General features: G+C 39.4%; 1 protein-coding gene across 1 annotated transcript; it reads left to right on the top strand.

Annotated features, from left to right (window-relative positions):
• Positions 1 to 304: 304 nt before the first annotated feature.
• LOC142141046 (aquaporin-5-like) lies at positions 305 to 21,840 on the top strand. Its single transcript, XM_075199131.1, has 5 exons — positions 305 to 767; positions 4,161 to 4,325; positions 8,228 to 8,308; positions 17,449 to 17,634; positions 20,027 to 21,840. The coding sequence occupies exons 1-5, from the start codon at positions 405 to 407 to the stop codon at positions 20,060 to 20,062; spliced, it is 831 nt and encodes a 276-aa protein (XP_075055232.1). The 5' UTR covers positions 305 to 404; the 3' UTR covers positions 20,063 to 21,840.
• Positions 21,841 to 22,247: the final 407 nt, after the last annotated feature.

The following is a 22,247-nucleotide window of genomic DNA, read 5'->3' as shown; positions in this document are numbered from 1 at the left end:
AGTGTAAGAGGACAAGCTGCTGGCACAAAGACTGCCAAGCAAGAAATAAGATGATTGAGAAATCTCTAGTGGATAGTTACAGGCTACAAGCAAGACAATGGGAGTTTATGAAATAGATAAGAGTTTAGTTTCAATCTTAGATGTTATATAAATCTATTTAATTATGCGTCATACATGAGAAAAATGTGAATCGTTTCCAGGTGACACAGAGGGAGGTTTACATTATGTTCGGCTTAACTTTTTTTTTTAACATGAAGAACATGGGGAGGAACCAATAGCCTTCTCCACCTCTTGTTCAACTTGTCACTTGTACACCTCGCAGACATTATATAAGCTGCCAATCAACCTGCAAATTTAGACTGCTGTAAGGATATGAAAAATTAAATTGTGTTCCCAACTTCACAATGAGGAGAGAACTGTGTTCGTGGGCCTTCTACAGGGCAGTTTTTGCCGAATTCCTGGCTACGCTGATCTTTGTGTTTTTTGGACTGGGCTCTGCTCTACGATGGCCGGCTGCTCTCCCAACAGTCCTTCAGATCTCATTGGCCTTCGGTTTGGCGATAGGTACAGTTGTCCAGACAATAGGTCACATTAGTGGAGCACATGTCAACCCTGCAGTCACCTTTGCCTTCTTTGTTGGATCTCACATCTCCATATGGAGATGTGCTTTTTACATCATTGCCCAGCTTTTAGGAGGATTGGCTGGTGCTGGAATTCTGTATGGTGTGGTCCCACCGGCAGTCCGAGGAAACCTTGCTATCAATACTGTAAGTATGTTGTTTATCAAGTCAACCAAATATGTCCTACAGTACCAGATATAAAGTACTAATTTGTTGTTTTAAATGAGAATCAAGCTATTTAGACCTTTATGTAAATACACTTAAATATAAACCGAGGGACAGTTGCATAAAAATTAAAGAGCCGCTGAACCTAAAATACAAACTAACCCTGTGCTACAATATGCAAATTCACAGTTTAGCATTCATAAATATATATGTAAGCATTCCCTTACCCTGAGAAAACTCAATATGTTTTCATTGTGTATGCAGTGTACATTAGCCAGTTGCAGGCTATTATTCATTGTTAGGCTTCAAGAGGTTTCCTCTGGTATCTCTTTATAGACTTGCAGAAAAACAGACTAGTGTGAAAGTACACTTACACAAAGTTATAACCTTTATCTAAAAAATCTCTACATGGGGTCATTTCCTGAACAATTTTAATATTTTTATATGGCTGTCCTCAGTAGTTATTTTATATAGAGCAACTTAAATTTTAGGGATAGTGTTGTAGCCCATTATTGTGGGGTAACCTATTTGTAAGGGGACAGCCATATAAACCTTCATTAAGGATCATGGAAGCAAATATACTGTTTGTGCCAATTCATGAAACCTCCACAGGACAAACTGATCGTTATATATGTTTTTAAAGGATTTAAGGCAGAAGTATACACTTGGGTGATATTAGTTATTTACAAATATATCCCTTATAATCAACTGGCTGTCGCAATATTGCTTCAAAATAATTTAGTATATGTCATAGATATTCATTCATATTACTAATAACAAGGCAATGTTTTTAAGCATAATTACAAATCAATCCAAAGGTTGTGCTGATAAAAAGGTATCATTTCCTTGTGTTTGGTCATTTTTAAGAGCAATAAAGTAAGTAATCTTATCAGTTTTCCTGGGTTTTATCACTCAATGATCTCCCAGAAGTTTTTATAGCAATTTGTTGTATTATTGTATTTTCTCAATATTATTTGCTCAGATTTTATAGGGAACATCATATTTCTGACTGCTTGTCCCTTTAGAACAATTTAAAGATTTGAGATATGACTCACAAATTTCTATACATTTTATTTTTTCCAGTGATAATTACAATTGAGATAAAAGTTATAATTTGTTTCTAGTTCAGTTAATCTTTTGATAACACATATCAATAAATTAACACAATACTAGTGTAAATGTTTTCTTCATCACATCTGTCTAATTTGTTAAATTAGTCCTTTTGTGATATAACTCCTCTCTTTCCTTTTTTTAATAGCTAATGAAATGTAATCATTTTTTTATATATACGAATTATGTGTACTTTAATTGAACACTAGTACAATTAATGTATCTATCTATCTATCATCATCTATTTATTTATTTATATAGCGCCACTATTTCCACAGCGCTGTACAGAGAACTCATTCACATCAGTCCCTGCCCCATTGGAGCTTACAATCTAAATTCCCTAACATACACACACACAGATCGAGAGAGACTAAGGGCAATTTAATTGCAGCTAATTAACCTATCACTGTGTTTTTGGAGTGTGGGAGGAAACCAGAGCTCACGGAGGAAACCCACGCAATCACGGGGAGAACATACAAACTCCACACAGATGAGGCCATGGCCGGGAATCAAACTCATGACCCCAGTGCTGTGAGACAGAAGTGCTAACCACTAAGCCACCGTGCTATCTATCTATCTATCTATCTGTCTGTCTCATATCTCTCAACTATCTACATATCCATGTCAATCATTATTTTACATCGCTCGATTTTACACTTAGATTTTATACTTTTCATGCTCTCTACCCTCATTCTCTCATCCATTTCAATAGGACACTTTCAATAGCTTACCACATTTTACAGCACCATTTCCATAGATGTTATACACTAAACTTTAATACTGCTGTATAGTAGCTTTTTTGCTGTGCATTACTGGTCTTATTACTGAAATGCATGATTAGAAATGTGAACATTCCAAAATACTGTACATGCTGTCTATAGGACTGTATAGGTTTGCCCAGGTTAGGATACAATTTCTCTTATCAGCATGGTCTTTTGAAGATTTAAAACATATTTTAAAAATATATATATATATATATATATATATATAAAAAAAAATTTTATTCAAACCCCTCCCCCAAAAGTGATCCAAGTACCAGTGCTCATAGTCTGGTCTTTTTGCAGCAATATAAATATTAGTAATATTAGTAGTGAAAGTCATTGTGGATAATTGTATTTAAAAAAAATGAAGATGTGCAATAATTTCCTTTTTTTAGATGTCCTGCTAATTCTGATAGACAGGTTTACATTCTATTCTCCAGACCGATATATTTACCCTTCCAAGTTGCAAACTTTAAGTTTGCTTTTTATTTGCAGTTTTCAGTTAATGCATACATAAATTAATACATAGTATAAACAATTTAAATTTTATTTTCAACTAGCCTTGAAAACTGGAAAAAAACATTGTATTTTATTTTAGAAAGCTTGCTGTTTTTGTGCAATCAAGCAGTTTCCATGTGTTATAAAGACAAGATACACAGGATATACACCACAAATGATTAAACAAGTAGTTACAAATAATGATGATAATAATAATAATAGATAAATCTTCAGACCTGTATAGAGATTTTCTAACAGAAGGGGCTTTATAACACCTAATAATTCACCTTCATGTACAGGCACAGTTAGTGCTATGGGGCCAGTTGGTTCTTATGCTCTTTGCTGTTATGATTTTGAAAGTTAAAGTATGTTTAGCATTTTTTATTAACTTTCCCTAATTAGCCACAGTATTATAATGAAAATGTAAATTAATATTTAGGTGTAATATTGGAGTCAGCCACAACTCACTAGGCATTTGGTTGCAGAGTTAATGGAGGAGAGGCAGGGAGAGGCAGGTTCAGGAACTTTTAATTGCTGTATCTAACTTTCCATTGATGTATATAATATATATTGCTGCAGAGGTAATGGAGGAGAGGCAGGGAGAGGCAGGATCAGGAACGTTTAATTGCTGTATATAACTTTCCATTGCTTTATATATCGCATGCTCACAGTTGTGCAATCAGGTGAGTGTGTGCACTGCTGTTCTTTTTGTTAAACTTAATAAATTTAATAAAATGTCTACAAAACAAACTTGATTTTAAAAGCGGTATCCTAACTCTGGGAACAAGGTCTTAGAGCAGAAACTGTCCTACAGTTTAAATAGATACTTTAAACAGAGAAGCTTCATTAATATTTAGTGAGATTTTTTACAGATGAAGCACATAGAAAAATACATGTGAATTGTTTTTTAAAATGCTATTTTATCCAATGCAAATTGGTATTACTAAGTGTAAGGCTTGCATTCAATTTATTGCCTTAGATCCACTAAACATATATTATTTTATAGCTCAGTAACAACACAACTCCAGGCCTGGGTTTCGTTGTGGAGATGATTCTTACCTTCCAACTGGTTTTGTGCATTTTTGCATCCACCGATAATCGTCGAGCTGATCAAGTAGGTTCTCCAGCTTTATCCATTGGACTTTCTGTCACGTTGGGACATCTCGTAGGGGTAAGTACAAAATGTATTCATTTTCTTGTACAAAAAAAAGTACATTTTATCTTGCACACCATCCTATGGTCTGGTCCAGCTACTAGCCTCTATATTATTATTATCCTTTATTTGTTAGGCGCCACAAGAGTTCCGCAGCGCCGTACAATGCACAAACAATAGACAGTACAGGGTAAAATATTACTGAGCAGTAAACAAAAATACCAAAACTTCGGAAGCTCCAAGCAGGCTAATGCAGAAAAGACGGAGCAGAAGAGTAGGTAAGGACACAGGAGGGAAGAGGGCCCTGCTCAAATGAGCTTACATCCTAAGGGAGGGTGAACAAAACTCAGGTACAAAGGGGGCCAGTTGATGTAAAGGAGAGAAGAGGGGACGGGAGGAGGGAGGGGAGAGCGGGTTAGGAGGAAGGATGGTAGGCTTTGAGGAACAGGTGGGTTTTTAGTGCCCGTTTGAAGGAGCTTAGAGTGGGAGAGAGACGGACGGAGCGAGGGAGGTCAATCCAGTGAAGGGGGGGCTGCTCGGGTGAAGTCTTGGATTATGGAGTGGGAAGAGGTGATCAGAGTGGAGGAGAGGCAACGGTCATTGGCCGAGCGCAGGGAGCGGGCAGGAGTGTGAATGGAGAGGAGGTTGGAGATGTAGGGGGCAGTAGACTGGGAGAGTGCCTTCTATGTGGTGGTCAGGAGTTTTAAGATGATTCTGTAGGGGATGGGGAGCCAGTGTAGGGCAAGGCCGAGAGGGGAAGCGGAGGAGGAGCGGCGAGAGAGGAAGATGAGTCTGGCAGCCGCGTTCAGAATAGAACGGAGGGGGGCGAGGTAGGAGAGGGGGAGGCCGGTGAGAAGGAGGTTGCAGTAGTCGAGGCGTGAGATAATGAGAGCGTGAATGATGGTTTTGGTTGCATCCTGAGAGAGGAAAGGTCGGATGCGGGCAATGTTGCGAAGTTGAAAGCGACAGGCTTGGGCAAGAGATTGAATGTGGGGGGTAAAGGAGAGAGAGGAGTCGAAGGTAACGCCCAGGCAGTGAAGTTGGGTGACAGAGGAAATGGAGGTGTTGTTGACAGTGATAGAGAGGTCATGGTGGAAGGGGAGCCTGGGGGGAGGAAAGACAATTATTTCAGTTTTAGAGATGTTAATTTTGAGAAAGCGCGAGGACATCCAGGATCCATCTATAGCGTGTAAATAGTGGGATCCCAAATTGATGTTAGCGTATCTTGGGCTATCTTATCGAATCACACCTATTACTGACCAGTAAATTGTTTCAGATATAACTGGGATGTAGAGAATCTGGGATATCCTGAAATATGATCTTGGAATAAATCTGATTTTATATATATATATATATATATATATATATATATATATATATATCTACTACATAATATATGATTGATTTTAAAAATTAAAGGGAAAATGCAACAAATATATAGCCAGAATTTATTTGTACTATATGTTATAAGAAACAAACCAGAAAAGGATAGAAGGTATTCTGAATATGTTGCAATATTACTTGACCAGTGTAAAATTAAATATCACCTATAGATCACAGTGTAATAGTGGCCACATAATCTATATAATCTCGTAACCTCAGCCTAACATAGGGGACAATTCTTGCTTTAAAAAGTACTATTTAAAGTATCCGGCATTGCCCGGGTTTAAATCTACAAGTTATTAACTTACCAATGAGTTGGATGTAAATATCAATATTCTAAAAGTAATAAGCAGTTTAGCAGCTCTTTCAACTCACCCATGAAGTGGCTGCCCAGTAACATTTTTGTTTTTATATTAAATATCATCCAAATCCATCCAGTGAAAGGCCCAGAACAGGCTCCCTTGGTCAACGTTCGGACCAGAGTACACTAACGAGAGGTCTGACCAGCACTCTTACCCCCCTAAAATTTGGCCAAGATCCAACTGGACCACCTTGCATTGGTTTTATCCTAATTGGTGCAGGGGTGTCCAAATGCATAGCCGGATAGACAAACAAACCAAATCCACCCAGTGGAAGGCCTACAACGGGATCCCTGGGTCAAAGTTCTGGCCAGTGCACAGCAACGGGAGGCTCGACTGGGATCTCAACCACTTAATATGTCTTGTGGGATCCAATGTTACCAGACTGTGAAGTATTCATCCAAATCCCTCCAGTGGAAGGCTCAGAACAGGCTCCTCGGGTCAAAGTTCTGGTCAACGTACATCAACGGGAGCTCCGACCGGGATCTCAACCCCTTAGTATGTCTTCTGGTATCCAATGTTAACAGACTGTGAAGTATTCATTCAAATCCATCCAGTGGATGGCTCAGAACAGGCTCCCCGGGTCAAAGTTCTGCCCAACGTACACCATACCCCCCCCTAAAACTTGGCCAGGATCCAACTGGACTACCTCGCATTGGTTTCATCCCAATTGGTGCAGGGGTATCAAAGATATTCCCCAGTAAACAAACAAACAAACTTCTTCTTTAATATATATTGATATATATATATATATATATATATATATATATATATATATATATATATATTTGTATATGTACTGTTTTTGTCTGGTGTCCTTATAGGAACACTAAACTTAAAATATAAATTTCTTTATGTGAGCAAATAATTATATTTATAGCACTCACAATCATATATCAGTTTTAAGAGTTTAATAGATTAAGATTTGTCAAAGGTTTCAAAACTGTTTCATTGAATATTCCCCTTATTCCAGACTTAGCTTCAGAATTCTGTACATTTTTTGGTGTGGAATTTGGCCTTTACTGTTCAGCTTGGAATTCTCGAAATCCTTTTTGTTCCACCTGAAATTCTCCGATTGTGCTTGCCTGGCCCAGAATTTTCCTATTATTTTTGATCAGCCCAGATTTCTCCCATATTATACCACAAACACACCACAGAGCAGAAGGAATGACACAACTTCTTTGTTGCCAGCAGCCTCCTCTCCCCTCCTACAGACTGCCCGTGCTACCTTGGTAAAAGCCATGGTTTTACTCTCAGCCTAGGGATGAGACCATGAACTTTCTCCTTGCAGTCACCTTTCCCTGTTTTCTCCACGACTATAATCTGGTTCTGCACATCCCTAGGATGGGCTGCAGGCATCCACCACATCTGCTCTCAGTATAATCTGCCACTGATGGGCTTCCAAGGTAATTTGTACCCTCTCTCAGTGCCCCTAACTCCAACAGCACAGACAAGTGATCTGATACCCATAACAAACTTATGTAGGAAAACTGCAGTGTTAAACGCTCCTCTGAAATAAAATTCATACATCCGTTTCTGCTGTCAATTATTGTCAGAAGCCTTTTCAGTGGGTAAAATGACAGATATATGGGCAGCACGGTGGCATAGTGGTTAGCACTTCTGCCTTGCAGCACTGGGGTCATGAGTTCATTTTCCGACCATGGCCTTATCTGTGAGGAGTTTGTATGTTCTCCCCGTGTTTGCGTGGGTTTCCTCCAGGTGCTCCTGTTTCCTCCCACACTCCAAAAACATAGTGATAGGTTAATTGGCTGCTAACAAATTGACCCTAGTCTGTGTGTGTGTGTGCGTGTTATGGAATTTAGACTGTAAGCCCCAATGGGTGGTGAGTTCTCTGTACAGCACTGCGGAATTAGTGACGCTATATAAATAAATGGTGATGATGATATTAGAATACAATATAAAGTAGACATCAGGGAGAATGATAGCAAAGTGCAACAAGGATATTTTACAGCTACATTTTGTATGTCTTTTGATGCTGGATAGTCATAATTGTCTTCTAACACTATTTAACTAATTAGAGTTTTAATCTATAAAAACATGGATAGAAATAGAATAGATAAAAAGTTTTGATTTTATGTGCTACATATGTAAAAGTATGCCTTGTACAAATTATGTATTATAATTATTTAACATTATTATTATTTTTACATATTTTAGATATACTTCACTGGTTGCTCAATGAATCCTGCTAGGTCTTTTTCTCCAGCTGTTGTAGTGAAAAGCTTTCGCAATCACTGGGTAAGCACATTTACATGTACATTAAAGGTTGTTTCACTTTCAACTCTATATGGGCTTTATTGTAAAGGAACACTACAATCAACAGTTATAAAATGTATCTTAATATTGATAAAATATACCTCATATATTTTCATGGAAGGTATAGTTATTATATATTTCTTATGGATCAACTTTTGCTGTAAAGTTGTCAGTCTACATAGTAGGATGAAGAGTCCACACTTGATGACCCATTACTAACATTTCATTTAGGTGCAAAATATCCACATAACTAAGCAAATGGCAATTAGGATGTATTATTATTATTATTATTATTAATTTTTATTTATAGGGCGCCACAAAGTATCCGTAGCGCCGTACAGGGACAAACAATGGCACAGTACAAGTAACAGTAAGCACTATAACACTGGGGGCTCAGGCACAGCATGAAAGAGAGGGAGGGAGGGGAAAAGTGAGTATAGGCAGGTAACTATGGCCCAAGAGGGTGGGCACAGATGACAGGTTGAGAGTCACTGAGGGGAGCGGAGAGAAGCGAGAGGAGACAGAGGGCAGAGGGACCGAGAGGAGGTGAGCAGAGTAGCTGGAGAGCGCAGTTAAAAGTGATGGAAACAGGAGGTAGGAGAGTCCTGCTCAAAGGAGCGAACAATCTAAAGGGAGGGGAAGACAGACAGACACATGGATGAGACGGAGAGACGGGAGAAACGGAGACGGAGTCGAGGAAGGGGGAGAAGGGAAGAAGGGATGAGAAAGAGAGGTAGCCGACCGGTGGGAGTTTAGGCATGAGACTGGAAGGCTTTAAGGAAAAGGTGGGTTTTTAATGTTCGTTTGAAAGAGGACAGATTAGGGGAAGTTCTGATGGAGCGGGGGAGCTTGTTCCAATGGAGGGAAGCGGCGCGGGAGAAGTCTTGGATACGTGCGTGAGAGGAGGTAATCAGAGGGGAAGAGAGGCGACGATCATTGGACGATCGCAGTGGGCGGGAGGGAGTGTGAATAGAGAAAAGGTTAGAGATGTAGGGAGCAGTGGAGTTGGCGAGGGCCTTGTAAGTCAGAGTGAGGAGCTTGAAAAAGATTCTGTAGGGGAAGGGGAGCCAGTGAAGGGCTTGGTAGAGTGGGGAGACAGAGGTGGAACGGCGAGAGAGGAAAATAAGCCTAGCAGCGGCGTTAAATACAGATCTAAGGGGAGCGAGATTAGAGAGGGGGAGGCCGATAAGGAGAAGGTTGCAGTAGTCCAAGCGGGAGATGATCAGAGAGTGGACGAGAGATTTGGTGGCATCCTGGGAGAGGAAGGGCCGAATGCGGGCAATGTTGCGAAGCTGGAAATGGCAGGATTTGGCGAGAGAGTGAATGTGAGGGGCAAAGGAGAGAGAGGAGTCGAGGATGACACCTAGGCAGCGGAGTTGGGGAACAGGGGAGATAGATGAGTTGTCAACATTGATAGAGAGGTCAGAGGGGAAGGAAGTACGAGAGGGAGGAAAGACAATGAGTTCAGTTTTAGCAAGATTGAGTTTAAGAAATCTAGAGGACATCCAGGAGGAGATGGCAGAGAGGCATGCGGATACCCTGGAGAGAAGGAAGGGAGAGAGATCAGGAGAGGAAAGGTAGAGTTGAGTGTCATCAGCATAAAGGTGGTACTTGAGGCCGAAGGAGCTGATGAGTGCACCCAGAGAAGAGGTGTGTAGTGAGAATAGTAAGGGTCCAAGGACAGAGCCCTGAGGGACCCCGACTGGAAGGGAGGAAGATGGGGAGAGAGAATCAGAGGTGGAAACAGAGAAGGAACGGTCGGCAAGGTAAGAGGTGAACCAGGAGAGGACGGTACCGGAGAGGCCAATGGACTGAAGAGTGTGAAGCAGGAGGGGGTGGTCAACGGTGTCAAAGGCCGCTGAGAGGTCGAGGAGAATCAGGAGGGAGTAGTGGCCCAGGGCTTTAGCTTTAGATGTATCTGTCATTTATCTGGCAATTAGCATGTATCTAAGTTAGAACATAAATACTCTGTGTCAGAGATAGCCTCTATTGGGTCCTTTCTCTCGAGCCCTGGCACCTGTCTTAAGTGGGTATCGATCGATAGAGAGACAGACAAAGTTCAGTTGTAAGGCTGAAACTCGATCTGGTTCTGACCAGCCCCCAGTCAGAGTAGTTTTATTTATACACAGTAGATGGCATAAAAAGATGTATGGTTACACAACAAAACAGCAGTTTGACATTTAGGATCAGCAGATGTTCTTGTTTCAGTCGCGCAAGCCAGTGGCAGAAATAGCTGCGGTTTCAATGGTGTGGGGTTTTCACAGGAAACTGCTAGATGTGCAGACTTCTTGAGAACATGTGAAACAAAGCAGAAGAACAAGAAGTCAAGTATCGGTTACATGGTAATGGTCTGCAGAGCCCTGCAGACTATTGCTCAAACATTAATTATACAAAATGTATTATTCTTCAGAAATTGATTAAATGGATATCTCTCACATAAACCCCTCCTTTTATCATTTTTATAATTATCCTGCCTATCCTTTTGGTGTGCACAAAGTATTCCTGCACCTGACCTACTTCATTCAATTCAATGGAACCCCTAGCAGGCCCTTAGAGGATGGTAAATGTACATTCAGCCAGGTCTATAGTTTATGTACACCTGGGTTCTTGAAAATAATAAAACATAAGGGAGAACCTTTTTAAGTATGTAACTTATTCAGAGTCTAGTGAGAGCGAGTTGGACCTGGGTTTCTGGATCGGACTTTAGATGTTTCTTAAGTGACCTTTTTATCTTGATATCTTTTTTGCATCTTTTCAAACAGCATTGGAAAAAACATAAGCTTAGTTTAAAAGCAACATATAGTATCAATATTGAAATGCATATCTTGGCTATCCATAATGAAACATACATTTATAGTTATTGCAAAACACAGAATGAACACACCCTTCATGATTGATCCTGAGCCACCGTGGCCTTTTTACAGTGGCTGGCGTGGATCCAAGGATCTTTCCCCTCTAGTTTCACTGAAGTGGGTGTGGTCAGCAGGACTTGGTATGGTCCTTCAAATCGTGGTTCCAGAGCCCTCCTGACGTGTCTCTTCACAACAACGTAGTCTCCCGGTACTAAGACATGTGTTCCAACACAATCCTCTGGATCTGGGATAGAAGAGAAAACTCGAGAATGTGTATTAGTGAGGGACTTCTGCAATTCTTTCACATAATTAGTCAGTTCACCTTGGTGTTTTACCATAGATTGAGGAAAATAACACCCTGTTTTTGGCGGCCCCCCAAATAATATCTCATAGGGGCTTAGCCTGTGTTTTTTGTTTGGTGTCGTCCTGACTGAGTATAGGGCAAGGGGGAGGCACTGTAACCAGGGCATTCCTGTGCTTTTCATGACTTTTTGTATCTTAAGTTTCAGAGTGCCGTTTAACCTTTCCACCTTGCCACTACTCTGTGGATGGTAGGGGGTATGGAATGCCTGACTGATCCCCAAATCTGACATGATAGTTGTCATTACTTCACCCGTAAAGGTGGTGCCCCTGTCTGATTCTATCACTTCTGGGACACCATATCTGCATACTACTTCTGACAGTAGTTTCTTTGCTGTATTTTTTTCTGTGGCTTTAGCTACTGGCCAGTTTGAGAATAGGTCAATGACCACTAGGACGTATTCATATATCCCACATTTGGGTAACTGTATATAGTCTATTTGTATACGTTGGAATGGGTAGAGAGGTTTTGGGGTTACTCTGAGGGGTACGGTCACTGTGTGACCAGGATTGTTTGTGTTACAGATGGCACAGGCCTTTACCAGATTACTGGCAGCAGTGCTGAAGCCTGGTGCAATCCAGTGTTTAAACACAGAGTTAATTATCCCATCTTTTGAGACATGTGTGGGGCCATGTTCTAGTGTGGCCAGTGTGGGAAAAAGGGCTCTGGGAAGACAGTGTTTGTCTGCTGATCCCCATAATCCCTTTTCAGGTTCTGCTCCTCTCTTTTTCCACTCCTCTTTTTCTGACTCTGTAGCCTGTTTCTGTAGAATTTTAAGCATCTCTAGGTCTACAGGGAGTGTGAGAGTGGCAGCGGTCAGTAGATAATGTTTGACCAATGGTAAATCTGCTGCTGCCTTAGCAGCTTGGTCTGCCAGTCTGTTTCCTTTTACCTCTAAGGTTTGTTCCCTTGTGTGCGCTTTTATTTTTATGACTGCCACTTCTTCAGGCAGTTCTAAAGCTGTGAACAATCTCAAAATGATGTCTGCATTTTTTATTGGTTTCCCATTGGAGGCCATAAAATGTCTGTTTTTCCAGATGCTTTGATAATCATGTGCTACCCCAAAAGCATACCTGGAATCTGTGTAAATATTAGCTGTTTTCCCTTCTGCATATTGGCATGCACTGATTAGTGCTTCTAGTTCAGCCTGCTGTGCTGAAAAGCTGGGTGGAAGGGGTTGCTGAATCAATATTTCAGTTTCAGTTGTGACTGCATACCCCGTTTTAGGGGAACCCTCCTCGTAGTACCTGGACCCGTCTACGAATAGTAGTAGGTCAGGATTTGCTAGTGGTGTTTCTTTTACATTGCCTGGAGGTGTGGTTTCCAAGTCCATTAGGGCTAAGCAGTCATGATCATTAAAACTGTGAAAATTTTTGAGTTGCATTTCCTGCCCTGTCACAGATTGTGCACTCTCTGCGCTGTCACTGTGTGCGCTGTTTGCGCTTACATCAGTGCTTAGGCAGATGCCACTGTCATTAGTGCCCGGGCGGATGTCACCGTCTTTCTTACTGCTACTCCCCTCTTTTATATCCATGCAACTTGGGAGCAATGTTGCTGGATTTAAAACTGTACATCTTTTTAGTGTGACATTCGAGGGTGTGAGAAGTGCCACTTCATATTTGGTTAGTCTGGCTGCAGAAATGTGTTTTGTTCTGGCTTGATTAAGTATTTCCATTACTGAGTGTGGAACCTGAATGGTGAGTGGGTGGTCCAACACTATGTCTGCAACTTTTTGTAGCAGTAACGCAGCCGCAGCTACTGCTTTTATACACGTGGGAGCTGCTGTTATAACAGGGTCTAGCTTTTGAGAGTAGTATGCTAGTGGTCTCTGTTTACCCCCATGTTCTTGTGTCAGTACCCCGTGTGCATGACCATTTTGTTCGTGGCAAAACATATTGAACGGTAGTTCATAGTTAGGGAGGCCAAGAGCCGGGGCACTTGCAATCAATTCCTTTATTATTTCAAAGGCTATTAGTTGTTCACTTGTTAGAGTGATTGGGCCTGTGGCGTTACCCTTGGTTACAGTGTAAAGAGGGTCTAAGAGTTCTGAAGCATTCATTAACCACTCCCGGCAGTAGCCAGCAAGTCCTAAAAAGGCACGTAGCTGTCTCACTGTGGTGGGAGGCGGGAACTTTTGTATTGCAGTTACTCTAGAACTCAACAGGTGTTTAGCGCCTGCTGATATGCAGTGACCCAAAAATTGTACTTGTGGTAAAGCACACTGAAATTTTTCTTTTGAGACTTTACATTTCTCTTGTGCTAGAAATTTTAGCAAACTTTTTGTTTCCTTTAAGCAAATTGTTTCAGTGTCTGCACAGAGCAGTAAATCATCTACATACTGTATTAGACGTGTATTTTCATGTTCTGGTGCCCATGCAGTTAGGACTGTATGCAGGGCTTCAGAGAAGGCCGATGGGGAAATGGCCGCTCCCTGGGGCAATCTAGTCCAACAATATTGTGCATCATCTACTGTAAACGCAGTGCATTTCTGACTATCTGGGTGTAGTGGTACAGAGAAAAATGCATTTGCTAAATCAATTACAGAAAACCTGGTAGATGATGCTGGAATGTCATTGAGTAATACATGGGGATTTGGGACAATCTCTTTTCATGTGTCCTGTCTGTTTGCAAAAGAAACATGCTCCGAGGGTTGTGCCACTAGGGTCTCTTGCCCCTCTTTTATCACTGGTAGTTTGGATAATATAAATAGGTTTTTTTTTCTTTTTCTGCTCTTCCCTATCTTCCATTACCCGTAATATATCAAGTAGGACTTCCATGTCCATACTACCTGCCTCTGGTCTGTTTCTGAATAGAGATTCTCTCATTTCTTGTTTAAGACCCATGAGAAAGGTATTTTTTAGTAATTGTACTTCACGGAGTTCAGCAGTGCCGAATCCTCCGTCCGTGTGATTGATTAGGCACCGATCATACCACTTACGGCAGTCTTCCTCGTTATCTTGCTTTAAGGGAGTGCCTACCCGGACTTTACGTTGTTCTGCAGCTGCCCATACATTCATTTTGGCTAAAAAGGTAGTTGCAGATTCAGATATTATCTACGGGACATTCTACATTATCTGAGTTTTTAAGGACTGCAGTTCCACTCGGGCCGATTATAATATTGGCTAATTCTTCCAAGTCTGACCATGTACAAGTGTAAATTCTATTCATTCTTCTAAAGTAGGCAAGACACTGGGTGGGATGTTTTCTGGGATCGGGACTCTTATCACAGATATCCCTTGACTCACTCGGGGTCCATGGTCTATGTTGGACAGTTCTGCGTATTACTACAGGGGGGTCTGCATTATCTAATGTGGTGGAAGTTCCCAAGGGGAACATATCCATGGTTAACTGTGGGGGATCACACTTCTCATCAGTGGATTCCTGGGGACGGCCACAGAATGGACAGACTTCTGAATATGGGGGGACACATCTAAAACATTTTTTTACAAGTGATTCCGTAAGGGAGATCACTTTTGACTTTATTGTTGAAAGGTTTAGTATTAGGATTATATGGCGGTGGTCCGGTGACCAGAGGAAACGCCCATTGTCCATAGAAATCGGGCTGTTTCGTGGGTCTTTGTCTTAAATTCAAGCCCGATTGGTTATTAGAGAGGGGTCTTAAATCAGGGTACAAGATGGATCCTGATGGGGAGGGTGGATATGGAGGTAGAAATGGATTATTATTATTATTTGGAACACCAGGGACCCCCACCACTGATGTTTCTTCTTCTGTATCACTTAAATTTGTCAGTTGTAACATATTACTGGGGATATCATCATCTTCTAACTGTTCTGCCAATTTGCACCACATCTGACACCTTTTAAAATATCCTTTTTCCTTTAAAACTTTCTCATTGTCTTTCACAAACTGTTTCCAGAATGCAACTTTTAATGTGCCCTCTTCAGACAGTCCTACTACTTTAAATAATTTCCTCATTCCCTTAGTGAGGTCTTTACCTCCACGTTTAGACACGTACTGTATTGGACTCAGACCGTCATATATTTCGGGTCTTTGTTGTCCCTTTATGGACCCTTTATTTCCCATTAGGAATTACCTTATGGTCCCTTTATGGACCCTTTATTTCCCATTAGGAATTACCTTATGGTCCCTTTATTTGAATGAGGATTTTTATAACAAATTTGTAGGACTTCTGCCTTTTTTAATATTTCTCACGACTTTCAATAAAATCCAACAGAAAAAGACAATTATAAACAATACTGTAACAATTTCTAAAGTGATTTCACTCACTTCTCCTATTTCAGATGTGGTCACATTAGACATTTATCATATAGATGTAATGCAGTAATTTTGTTAAACAAAAAATTCAACCTTTTAATCTACCTTGATACCCTTAATAGTATCTGTTGCCAGAGCTCAGAGATCCCCGTCAATCAGACTGAGGTACCCTCGAACTAAGACACTACCTCCTTATACAGAGACAGCACTGTAAAAGAGTAAAAATAAAGCTTTTTACTCACCAGCTGGATTTTGTTGATGTCTGTCTGTGTACAAAGAAGAGGTCCCAAAGGCGTCGAGAGGTCTGATGTATTGGGGATCCCGGCAAACGAGCCCCCACTGAAACTGTCAGAGATAGCCTCTATTGGGTCCTTTCTCTCGAGCCCTGGCACCTGTCTTAAGTGGGTATCGATCGATAGAGAGACAGACAAAGTTCAGTTGTAAGGCTGAAACTCGATCTGGTTCTGACCAGCCCCCAGTCAGAGTAGTTTTATTTATACACAGAAGATGGCATAAAAAGATGTATGGTTACACAACAAAACAGCAGTTTGACATTTAGGATCAGCAGATGTTCTTGTTTCAGTCGCGTAAGCCAGTGGCAGAAATAGCTGCGGTTTCAATGGTGTGGGGTTTTCACAGGAAACTGCTAGATGTGCAGACTTCATGAGAACATGTGAAACAAAGCAGAAGAACAAGAAGTCAAGTATCGGTTACATGGTAATGGTCTGCAGAGCCCTGCAGACTATTGCTCAAACATTAATTATACAAAATGTATTATTCTTCAGAAATTGATTAAATGGATATCTCTCACACTGTGTATGACAGGCTTCTGTGATTTAGTAAAGTTTTGCACCTAAATACAATGTTAACAAAGTTGCTGTAGACAGAAATCTACTGTATCAAGGGCAATTTTATCAGAAATTGCCATAGCTCAAAATCAACATTGTTAATTAATTCCCCAAACTCTCCAATTTATTAAAAAAAATAGGTGAATTGCAAATTATTATGTAAATCAATAAAAAATAAGACATTTAGGGGGGAATTCAATTAGCCACGTTACTTAAAAAAGTAACGCGGCCTGCGCGCTATTACCATTATTATGGTAATAGTGCACGTAAATACAGTTATTAGTTTTAACGCCGGCTTTTTGCTCGATAGAGCCATCGCAGTTTACTCATAGGGGCCAATTCAATTCTGCCACGAATAACGCGGCGTTAGCAGTATTACAGTTATTACGGTAAAACTGCGCATAATTACACTTAATGCGGTAATCTCAACGCTGGATTTTCTCGCACCCTGAGCAGTGAGATGAAATCCAAGTTAAAATTACCGTATTAACGGTAATACTGTTAACACCGCATTATTCGCGGCAGAATTGAATCGACCCCAGAGTCTGCATAGAGATCACATAAAAATATGTCAAGTTAATATATTCCCTTGTGCTAAACACAAGTAAACAACAAAAATGTTTAAGGATACAGTCTGTTTACTACCTATTTTCTTGCAAAGACCCCTTTTTTTATAATATACAATGCAAAAAGTAGAATTGTCAATGGACTAATCTCATTGTCTCTTTTGTTAATTATTCCTACATGTAAACTTTAGTCCTGTTGAATCTACTACTTCAAATGACCACAACAAAAACCTTAACAATCTTTGCATATTTTTTCAGGTCTTCTGGATTGGGCCATTGGCAGGAGGTGTCATAGCTTCCTTCATGTATAATTACGTGCTCAGTCCATACTCAAGAACTCCCTCAGAGAGGCTGGCCATATTAATGGGGACATATGATCCTGACTCCGACTGGAGTGAGGAGCATGAACAGCACAAGAGACACTCTCTGGATTGTCCTGACCGTGTAAATAAGTCATTTTCTATGTAACAACAATGCTAGAACTTACAATAACAAATGGACAATGTCTTTAGATTTCAAACAAGGACCCAATGTGCCAATGAATTTTCTCTTGTGTTTTTGAGATTCCATTATATTTCATCTGTGCTGTTATGCAGGAGAGCACAAAAGAGCACAGATCATGTCAATGGGCTAATTGATAATGATATTGCTATGTAGGAGAGCACAGGAGAGCACAGAACATGCCAATGGGCTAGTTGATATTGCTATTGCTAGGGGTTATGCAAGAGAGCATAAGAGAGACTAGAACATGTCAATGGGCTAATTGATATTGCTAAGGATTATGCAAGAGAGCACAAAAGATCACGGATCATATAAATGGGCTAGCTGATATTGGTATTGCTAGGGATAATGCAAGAGAGCACAGAACATGTCAAAGGGCTAATTGATAATGATATTGCTAGGGATAATGCAAGAGTGCACAAGAGAGCACAGAACATGCTAATGGGTTAATTGATATTGTTATTGCTAGGGATTATGCAAGAGAGCACAAGAGAGACATGAACACGTCAATGGGCTAATTGATATTGATATTGCTAAGGATTATGCAAGAGAGCACAAAAGATCACGGATCATATCAATGGGCTAGCTGATATTGATATTGCTAGGGATAGTGCAAGAGAGCAGAGATCATGTCAATGGGCTGTTTGATATTGATATTGCTAAGGCTTATTACTGAAAAAATATAAAAAAAACCTCTCAAATGAGAGGCCTACTATCTCATGGATGTAATTTTATCATCTGGGATCATATATGCTACAATTGTTCTGTAGCATATAAGAGCGTGTACATGACCAATGTAGCTGACATTTGGCAATGAGAGACTCTGGGATTTAAGAAGGTTTATAGTCCCTTTGCAGCACAAAGTGGACGCTTTTATTATTATTATTATTATTATTATTATTAGTCAGTGAACAGTTTGTTTGTAAATATATATATAGCTGTTTGTAAAGGGCGATGGTAACATATCAACTTCCCTGATATTCACAGTGTGACTTTTTAATCTATGCTATACATTTGCATTGTTATAATTGCATTTATGTGTATTGTGAAATTATGCAAAGTATTATATTAAACTTTTTATTAGTTTGCCAAATTTTGTGCACATTTTAATTTTAGACAATTTAAATTTATTGTCCTATACTATGCATGTTTAAGTTTATGTTGATAGGTAAAGACTGTGGACAAGCACCAATAAAATAGAACTCAAGAGACCATTACTTCTATCTACATGTCCCTTTTTAAAGCTGCCCACAGACACATTGATTGCAACAACCAATTAGACTGATCTGGCCACAAATCACTGTGTTTATTGGTTTAAAATCACTGCGCTTCCTGTTCCACATCTGACCTAGATTTATCAGATATTAATCAGGACTGGTGGAAAATATGGTCATATCTGACAGTTTGTGTGTGGTCATCTCCTGACTGCACTGATTATACCCCATCCTATTCATGTGCCAAATAGCAGGATCAGTCAAACGTGGCCCTACAGGGGTTGACACATTCTGTGCATAAAAATTCCTATAGTGCGCTATCACCAAAAAATGGGATATATTTTACAAGCTTAAGTTAAATATGCAAACATTGATTAAAAAAAACTTTCACTGTAGAAGTTCACAGACGGACAATCGCACTAGCGTCCCACCACGTTTTCTCATTGTGACTCGATTCTATGCCTCCAATGTGGCCAATACACTAAGCACAACAAGTTACAACATTTGATGAGTTATTCTTTATATGAACGTACGTGCAAGTATACATTCCAGCGTGCATTCCATCAAGGAACACAGAGGAGTCATGTGACACACTGAGCTGAAGTTTTCAAAATATAAATTGGCAGAATCAGGGTAAAACAGACCTATAAATCAATTGTATGAACAATTGGTATAATTGAATTTCAAATTCTACAGTCTTCCCATACAAGGGAGTTGTTGCTTATATGAAGAAGGCTTGGTCATTTTGTTGTGGCATTATACATCCCAACAGGTGTGGCTGGCAGGGTCTGTTGGAATATATAATTCCTGCATAAGAGTCAAAGGTTGCTGATCTCTGCTGTAAAATAATCTTGTGAGCTTGAAGCTACAATAGAACACGAGTGACCTTAGTTAATTAAAGCTTACAAAGTCCTTGTCCTCCTATCAGATTATTATTATCATTTAATAAATAAGAGGTGATGTCGGTAATGCACACTTAGGAAAAATTAAGAATTTCAAATATGTTTCTGTTGTGGAGCCCTTTTTATTATTGGTAAACTACTAGAAATGTTGTTATATTTTAGCGTTTAAGTAGATTATTTAACAGTATATTTATCTAATATTTTCTATGTATATTTCAGAATGATCTTCATCTTTCATATATTAACGATTCTTGAAAAGTCACCTGTCTAGAGCAGCGTAATATTATCTACCCTAATACCAGACCTCACAAACCATACATGGACAACTGCACATCTGGACCTTCGCTCTTAACCTTTGATTCACTTGCACACTCCGGTGTTGTAATGAGCTAGCCAACTGGAACATACCAATCCACTTTGTTCTTCAGCTCTGCTGATTGTATCCTGTAGTCTACCAGCCCTTCTCAGTAATATATTGACTGTTTTTGTTAATGACTTTATAAGAATTGTGTTTATGTTTATGCCTCGCTACTTGGGCTGTAGAAAATGATTGGATTTTTAAAATAAAAAGCGAAATCATTTCTTCTACAACAAAATACACACTTACAATTGTGGCGGATTGGAACGTTTAAATGAACAAATATGCATTTCTAATCTCAATGCACATATTGTAGCTAAAGCACCGTGGTATGAATATCAAGTTACAAATTAAAATGGGTGGATGAAAAAGAGAGATTCTTCCTACAGAGCTGCAATCAACAAAATAATTGTGTTGTAATACTCCCACCCTGTTATGTTATATATATGTTATTATAGATAATGAATGCATAGGTAGAGAACACAGCATTGTTTTATATACTGCGATTAATTTTATTAACAATATCAAATCAGAGTCAGCATTGTTCTGACATGTGGTACTGGAACACAGGGTGAGTAATTTATAAATTGCTTTGCTAGAACTGAATGAAAAAGTTTAACATTTTCATAGCCTTACAAATGACATTGTAATATATTCTTACGGTATATACAATGGGCCTGAGTCATTAAGGAGAGTAAGGCAAAGAAAGGGGTAAATATTCTCCGGGACAAACCATGTTACAATGCAAGGGGTGCACATTAGTTTATTATTTTGCACATAAGATAAATACTGGCGCTATTCATCTAGCACACAAATACTTGATAGCGTTATTTTTACACTGAAATGTAAATTTGATCTAGGACATGCCCTATCACAATTATAAATCTGTACCCACATTTTAAATTTACCTCCCCCTCCATTGCAACATGGTTTTGCCCAGGTGCACAGTTTCTTCTTTTTTATGCTTTGCTCTCCTTAATGACTCAGGCCCAATATGTTTATTTAATGTTTGAGGACCTATGAGTTAGATTTACCAAACCTTCTAAATTTTAAAAGTGGAGATGTTGCCTATATCATCCAATCAGATCCTAGCCATGTACTTTATAAATGATAGCTAAAATCTGATTGGTTGCTATGGGCAACACCTTAATTTTTCCTTCTCAGAAGGTTTGATAAATCCACCCAGTAAGAGCACAAAGTTTTTATCGGGGTGCTGTATTACTCTAGTATCTCTTAAATGTTTTTGACAAAACAGCAAGTACCATACATGTTTCCTTAATATGCAGGTGGCATAGTATGCTATGTTTGTGTTTATCTCATTTATAATCTTGTATAGGAGGAGGTCAGATTTGTAGCTTAACTGGAGGCAGTGAACGGGAAATGCCTAAAATATTTGCAGCACTTTAGCAAATAGCACTAAAATAATGAGAATTTTGAAGCAAGAAGTCCCTGGCCTTAACAGATGACAGCTATGCAATACATTTATACAGCGGATTGTTTAAGCAATTCACAAATGCATAGAACATTTGATTTTCAAACAGTCCCATTAGATGGGTTAGAAAATAAGGTCAATTTATGTGAGTCATACGCTTTCTATATGAATAATTGAAAAAATGGAAGCCTTATAGATATATACTGCAAAGTAGTTATAATAAATGACACAATGGGAATTTCAGTACATGTCACAGATTACAAAAACAAGACAAAACCTTAAAATGTATCTTCTACATATATTCACACAGAAAAATGATAAAAGTATAAATTGCACATGCCAACATTCGTCTGTAACTGACTATCCAAGTATGTCTGTAAAACTACAGCTTTAGTAGTAGTATGTAAACTAAAGAAACTGTAGATATCTAGTTATGCTGAAACTAAAACATGTTATCCATATTTAAATTTAAATGCCAATTGATTTGACAACTGATTTCCATCAGTAAATATCTTGAAACAAGTAATCAGCATTAACAAACATTACCCATTGAGTCTCTGTGATAGACTAAGGGCTAACTCCACTTTTGTGTACCTTTATTAATAAAATTATTAGAGCCAAGGGGGTAACTGTATCAAGCTGCAAGTTAT

The sequence above is a fragment of the Mixophyes fleayi genome, chromosome 2, assembly GCF_038048845.1.
Source record: "Mixophyes fleayi isolate aMixFle1 chromosome 2, aMixFle1.hap1, whole genome shotgun sequence".
NCBI lineage: Eukaryota > Metazoa > Chordata > Amphibia > Anura > Limnodynastidae > Mixophyes > Mixophyes fleayi.
The sequence above is the reverse complement of the archived record's forward strand: the minus strand, read 5'-3'. Positions and strand labels throughout refer to the sequence as shown.